The sequence below is a fragment of the Thermobia domestica genome, chromosome 4, assembly GCF_964235325.1.
Source record: "Thermobia domestica chromosome 4, izTheDome1.hap1.1, whole genome shotgun sequence".
NCBI lineage: Eukaryota > Metazoa > Arthropoda > Insecta > Zygentoma > Lepismatidae > Thermobia > Thermobia domestica.
In genome coordinates this window covers 270,833,015-270,840,372 of record NC_137457.1, presented here as the reverse complement: position 1 = coordinate 270,840,372, position 7,358 = coordinate 270,833,015, and the positions used below count along the sequence as shown (strand labels likewise).

General features: G+C 35.8%; 1 protein-coding gene across 3 annotated transcripts in view; it reads left to right on the top strand.

The window, feature by feature from the left end:
• The first annotated feature begins 5,814 nt into the window (after positions 1 to 5,814).
• LOC145683507 (uncharacterized) overlaps positions 5,815 to 7,358 on the top strand; it is a 51,338-nt gene continuing 49,794 nt past the window's right edge. The window contains exon 1 of one of the 3 annotated variants that reach the window (XR_014131127.1): positions 5,815 to 6,193. Coding sequence is in view for 1 of the 3 variants with exons in the window: in XM_081754846.1 (XP_081610972.1) it covers positions 6,177 to 6,193 (17 nt within the window). In the remaining 2 variants the exon portion in view is untranslated. Of the gene's footprint in view, positions 6,194 to 6,596; positions 6,695 to 7,358 lie in introns of those variants that run through there. The other 2 variants (XM_081754846.1, XM_081754847.1) reach the window with 2 other exon arrangements.

The window sequence follows — 7,358 nt, the reverse complement described above, 5'->3', positions numbered from 1 at the left end:
CTGGACTGCTGCATAATATATTTTCTTAGTATACCAAAAGTGTTCGATGGGATCCAAGTTGGGTCAATAGGCCGTTCCGTCCTTTCCAAGGACAGCCTCGTTCCAAGATCTCCGTCAGCTAAGCTAATCAATGCAGTTGCTCATTATCGACTATGAAGAAGAAGATGGGACCGATTGCATCTCTCAAAGGAAACACGAGGTAAAGGAGTACAGCACCGCGAAAACATTAACCATTAAATACATTTAAGAATTGAGAGGTCGGTATGCGTTTACAACCTTAAGTCTCCTCATACAAGAGCATTGTACTAGCAAAATGACCATGTGCTGCACTCTTCCTTCGCTCACAATGTATTCTCACTTTTCGCAAATGAGTGTACGTAGAGAATCATTGCTCAGACTGAATCGTAGAAGATAACGGGATCTCACTACTACTTGCTCCAGTTCTAATGTTCTAGGCACCCCCGAAACGGATGCATCCAATATACAGGTGTCGAGGGAAAACATCATAATATTTGTCAGGCAAATAAACCACTGCTATGTTGTCAACGTGCCACTTAGCAGTGAGATTAGACGCCTTGCAGTTCTCTTAAATCGGTTTGCAATTATACACAATGTTTGACATTGGCCTTCTTGTTTGTTGCACAATGTTGTGTATCATCCTGAGCGACATATACCATGGTCGGTTCTACCTTTCGTTGTGCACAGCATTGCTTGTGTCTAGGAATGCCCTCCGTATACGTAAAACAATTCAATGGACAATACCAAATCTTTAGGCGACAAACGAAACACTTGTCCTTCTTTCAGTTTTAAGATGATTTTTCTCCAAGTCATCAAGCTATTGTCTCTGTGCAGATTCCTGTGTGTAACACCACCAGAGTGCAACATAATAACTCTCTGATTAACATAATCTGTAGTGGCTCTTTTTCTCAACTGTTTCCTATGAGATAGCAGAACTATTCGGTCCATAGTCTCAGTGACATCATCTATGCAACATTTATCTTCCTTTTTATGTGTGGAAGACCTGTAGCAGTATGCTGCTGGTAGGTTTTCATCTCCACTGACCACATGTATATGTATGTATATATATATATGTGTGTGTGTGTGTGTGTTAACATAGGATTCATTAAATCTTATAGTTGTCCAATTTGAAATTCCCATTAATAGCAGTCCAAGGAGTGGAGAAAAGAAGCGCTTTACTTTGTGAACATCATGTTTATATTGTTAAACATAAGCGTTACTCTCCACCTTTGACAATGTACACTTTCTTCTGGGCAAATATTGAGTTCATGAGTTTCCTCGGAGTTCTCCAGTTTCCTTTCACTTTCTTCATCCCACAATTTCATTCATTATCATTGCCATGGTCTCCCTTAGCTTCAGTTAAAAATCATGGGACATTAAACTAAAGTTTTCATTTAATTATTATTATTATTTGTGACGAACCTGGAAATAATGTTAGACTAAATTTGTTTCCTTGCTCTTAAATGAAACCTAAGAAAAGTAATGAGTCTTACATTAAAATCTCAAATAAATTATTTTCAATGCATTATTAAAATTGATTTTTTAAAAGAAAATTTATAGTTGACACGCTTTTATAACTTCAAATAAATTCAGCCTCTTTGGTCCGACTATTTTTACTCTCAAGTACAGCAGAGGTTGTGTGACGTGAAGCAAACCCATCCTATATCTCCTAAGAATCTATTTATTTATATATTTTAGGAGCAATGAAAAATTATATATATATATAGTCCAACACTCCGTAAACATTTGATTTTGAGAGTTTCTAATTTCTACGTGAAATGTTTAGTGCTATGTCGTGTTGTAATCACATTCCCTGGCCAATAGCTTATAGCATTAATCTAAACTCTGTTCGGCCTAAGCTCTAAACTACGATAAACAAAGCCACGTGAAAATAAATCTCGCTGATTTGCTGTTGGCCTACCGACGGTTGTAGTCCTCCGCAAAATAGTTCATATGATTTGATTGTCACTTTTAGAATGAAGCTTCATATAAAACTGCTATATTATTATAAATGACATAAATATATTACGGATTATCTAATAATACTGCAATCAAGTATGGTTAATGAAACAATAGAAATAAACACTAAGCATGTGCAATAATTATGGTGCCAATTCAACTGTGGATGCGTGTTAGCTTTTAAATCTGAAAGATGTCTCACATGAATCCCGGTTCCGCGAGTGTTGTGGTGAAACACCAACAAGGGAAACTTTTAGTCACTAAGCAACAATTGCTTACCAGCTAAATTTAAACTTTAAAAAAAAAAAATCTTTCAAGTCGTTTACTTTTCTGCTGCTGCCCGAAGTACCTGGACAACACGATACAGTATTGTCAAAATGCACGTGTATAACTTGCTCCTCCTCGTGGGGAGTGGAAGTGATACATCACTAGCCAATCGTATTTTTGACAAGCGGAAGGATACAAATATTTTGTTTAACGGAGTTTAGAGCTTACGATGAACAGGGAATAGTGATTCATCTAAAATGGTAAGGAGTTTGCAACCACAAAGACGAATAAGCAACATAAGAACAAAACATGTGGTTCTACACTATACCATAACAGACATTTAATGAAAACCTCTGCTTATGGTATTCCAGAGCAGAGTAGCAGGTAGATTTCAATATCCAAATATGATTGATGTGTCTTTTAAACATGTTTGTTCTCGTGAATATTGCTTCTTCAATCCACAAAATAAATTAGAAAGTCCAATGCAGCAACAGTTTCCTAGCAACATTTTCCTGCAGAAACTGTTGTCAAAATGTCTAACGATGGGCAAAATCTCTCTGTGATAAACAAAGAACCGTCTACAAACAATAGGCGCATCTCTAGAGCGTGTACCAAAATGAGGTTTTAGGGACTAGCTCTTAGCAAGTATACTATTATTACTATCGTAACAAGTACATTCTGTTGAAAATGATCTGTATGCACTTTAAACATCCATCCACGTTCCAGCCGAAGAGATAAAATAGATTGTCTCCCACAAAGCAAACACCAAATTGAAAAGGGTACCTACGTGTGACAGTAACTTTCGACTCAGAAACCGTTCACTGTACACGCTCTTCACCTCCTGGCTGTTGTCCCACACATCTCCATAAACGAGATGTGCTCCCTTGTGGCTAAGGAGTTAGCATGGTGTGCGAGACCCGGATTCGATTCCCGGCGAGAGTTCATGATGCTTGGATCTCACATTAATTTGTAGGTCCACGTCTCATGTAGATTTGCAGCTGACATGTGTGCTAAAATAAAATTCATATAGAGTCCCGCGTTAGGCAACACAAACAGACTTGTCCTCAATCCATACTATTGTGCATTTTTGTATTTTACAAGAGAAGATAGAGATTTGCGACATTGCCACAATTAATAGAAATTCACTGGCCACCCTTCGTTTTACCTTTTTCACAAACTGGCTATTAGTTGCTCCTTGTATCATGTTAACGTCCTTCAACGATGTTAAACCACACCAAAAATATGTCTTGTAATGACAAGACCTTCGAACTCAAGTGCACGTAACATACTTTCCTGCTACTATTGACCAAGATTGAATAGCGTTCTTAGTGATTGGTGTACGTACCTTCTGTACAGGGTAAAAATCAGCACGATCCTCATTTTTCTCTACTCTTTACAACCTTAGTACAATCACAAAAAGAAACGAAGATTATAAGTATTAACAATCTCATTGGTTAGTACTAGAAAATCATAACCGTAGTACTTACATCATTCTGCATGTTTGATTTACCCATATTCCCATACTATGTATTGGTACCCATTGCATATTTCTTAGTGGGTATTGGTGGATATACTCGTATTCGTGGGTTTTCTTGGCGTTTCCCATTTCCTATTACATTCTTCTTCACTAACTCTTGTAATCACTCTTTCATTTGTTTTGAAAGCATAAAAAAGCATTACTGCGAGATGTTAATTTTAAAAACCCAGGGAACGTAAATAATTTCAAAATAAGAGTGCAAGCCAGCGATATAGAGAGAAAACTCTCAGGGAGTCTGGGCATTGTCTATCGCCACGTTGGTTCGGAAGATGAAACAGTCCATGTTGTGTTCCTTTGTAAATCACCTGTCACCGCATATTTTGCAATATTGTCGTCTACACAATAGTCCGTCTGGAACGTTACCCATAAAATTTCAAAATGTTTATCTCCTTAAAACACTCTTTTCAACATTTTGTTACATAGTCAGTTTTGTTGCATTCCTATACCATTAAATCCCATGTGTTGTCCACAATAATTTCTTCTCTATGAAAAAGGAGAAAAAGTGGTGCATGATGACATACTGTTAGAGCATTTATCACTACTGCAAGGTATTCCACGTTTCATTCCACTTAAAGTTAATTTGTATTGAGATCAGAGCCGTAGCCAGGGGGAGCTAGAGATGCTGTCGCCCTCGGGTACTGATAGCAAGGAACGCCAAATGAGCAAGAAGAAACTAAAAGTGTTGTAAAAAGAGTAAACAACGCGGCGCCCTGCAAAATATTGGCGCCGTATAAATCAATATTGTTGTCAGTTTGCAAAGAAAGACTGTAGATGTGGTAAACATTTTCTTGCTCGCTTCCCTCACAATCCAAACTTTTCAATAAGAGTCACAACAAGTTTTTACTTATTACTTAAAAAAGTTATTATCCTACATATATAATATTTGTTATTGACAATGTGATATACAAGGTAATAGTAATAACTTATAGTGTACGCAGGAACAATTTCAAAATAAAAACTGGTCAAAGTGTTAAATATATTTTTGGTATTTTTATTGTGTTGAGGTTAGTTAATTAATCCCGCTTTTCTACGCAACCAGTTGAATTAGGATGCAATGGTCACAATGAAGGTATGAAAATGAGAGAGGTGGACAGCTACTGCAAGCTACTGTTTAAGGGAATATTAAAAATGAAGGTAAACAAGGGGATTAATAATACTTTCGAACTTGAAGCAGTTGCAGAATAGAATATTAAGGGGTCAGAAGTTAATCCAACGAATTTCGTCTTTTCACACTGATCGCTACCCCTGATTGTTTTCCCATTGATATATGAGATGGTTCCAATCTAAACAAATTTATTTTGATCATTTCTCCTTGAACTGCTTGTATCGCCAGGATATTTATTCTGTGTATTTGTATCTAGTTGTGTGATATTTTTGTCCTCTACATACATGCGAAACATATACATATGTTAGTGTATTTTAATATGTTTAATAATTAACCTTGGATTCAGATATTTCATTGACTAAAAAACTAAAAGTTACTGTAATTTCAAGAATATGTAATGACCAAACTTTATTTTGGATCTTAAATACAAAGATTAACCATTTTCTTCACTTTCATCGATCAATATTGAGAAATTTTCAAAGAAGGGTTCTTCAGAATTTTTGTTAGATATCACAAAACATTTTTTACTGTAAAAGAATCGAAATGGCTAGGGATAGAAGTCAGTGGAGAGCTTTTGTGACAGCGGCATTCAACCTCTATAAGCCATAGAGTTAGTTAAATATAAGTTTCCTTTATAGCATGATCGTGAGACGTTAAACTGATTATTTTATTTAATATACGTAACTTCATCAACTACAATCATTCCCTTTTGTAGTTATAGAATCTCGTAAAACCTTTCGCCATCTGAATTCTAAGCAAGATACCATGTTCTGTCAACGAATGATATTTACTTTCACACGTTGTAAATATGACAAACCTTTCCTAATAAAATATCCAGAAATCAATCACTTTGTGTGGGAGAATCACCGCCACTAATAGATTCTGAATCAAGCATTTTTGAATTGAGCATATCACAAGTCTAAAACGATACATATCACGTCAGCACAACGGCTAGTAATTTTGGAGATATTCACCTCCAAAGTTCACTTTCTCACGCTTACGGCAGTCTATAACTCTGAAACCAAGCGGTTTGATGTAAAGGTTTGCTGCTACTTTTTCTTGTTTCTAAAAGTAGATACACCTAAGCGTTGTGAACCGTTGAGATAATAATGCCTTATACAGCACGAGAGCAAATTCAAGCGACTCATCTACGGATTTCGTTCGTCCACGTAAACATCTTTCACCCACCAACGAATCAGGTGATTCCTACATAAATGTAAGTAGTTGTATAAAAGGATCAGACGCAATATTAAACATCTCTCACAAAGGTTGTTTGGTAGTCAACTCGTAATGCACTTGTCTTCCAGGTAAGCTCATTTGTACTACTGTAAATAAAGAGTAAGTACAATACATCGACACCGACCTTCCGTTGATAACTTAATTACTTAAAACATGATTGTATATGCATTTTGAAACCTCTTGTACCTTAACGTATCAACCAAGCATGATCGTAACGTCTTAACAAGTTTAATTTTTGTGATCTTATAATGGCGTAACATAAACTTTTAAGATTACATTTTGCTTCAAACAATGGTAGCGAGTCAAAATGAATTGTTTGAATACTTTCTATTTTCTTATTTATCCATCTTGTTTTGTTACAAGCTTTATTGTTATTTCTGGATTGCGACACTTGCTCAGAAACAAAGGAATATCAAATTAGTTGGATGAGATTTATTCTTTCTCCACAACATTTTTTAAATTTCTTTTCATGTTTATTTGTTGAAATAAAGAAGTAATCGCTCGACTTACATTTGCTTTTCTAATTTTGTTTTATATGGAAATATTGGCAACATAAGTTGATATTGTTCGTAAGTAATAATTGCTAAAATTATAACTTTAGTAGTAGACCTATCCATCCTTAGAAAAGAATTGCTATACACGATGACAGGGAAAAGAAGCTACCTGAAGCTCTTGTTTTAGAAATGGTTCATTACCTTGCTATAGTATCGAAAATAGCTTTTAAAATCAAAGAACTGATATTGTTAGTGACAGTTAGGCTGCAGTGTTAACTTGAGACGTTTGGAAAGATGAGCTTTTACGCAGATGTACGCCTTCATTCAGGACATGTCAATATGGCTGACTGGGAAAAGGATAAACACCACCGTGAGCTAATACTGAAGTTGATGTTGCCAGTTTTGCACTCTGGTTTCCTTTGTTGTACGCTTTCTCAGGTATCCATTTGACATAAGTTTCATGATCTTTAAAACAAAGTTTAAAAGGCCTCTCTCCCCATTGAAGGTTCATGTAAGAGACAGGACCTAACATATATTTACTTCAAACAAAACTGAGTTATTCTTAGCACTATTTGTGTCACCTATTTTAACTTAGTATTAGCCACTAAGTCAGTAGTTTAGTGGTAGTTCGAAAAGTTTATCCATAATTTGGTTTTAAAGGAGTATGACAAAATCCAATTAAGTGGATGGACTAGAGTAATGGGAAAAGAATTAAGATCATTGCTATGACACAGCTGGT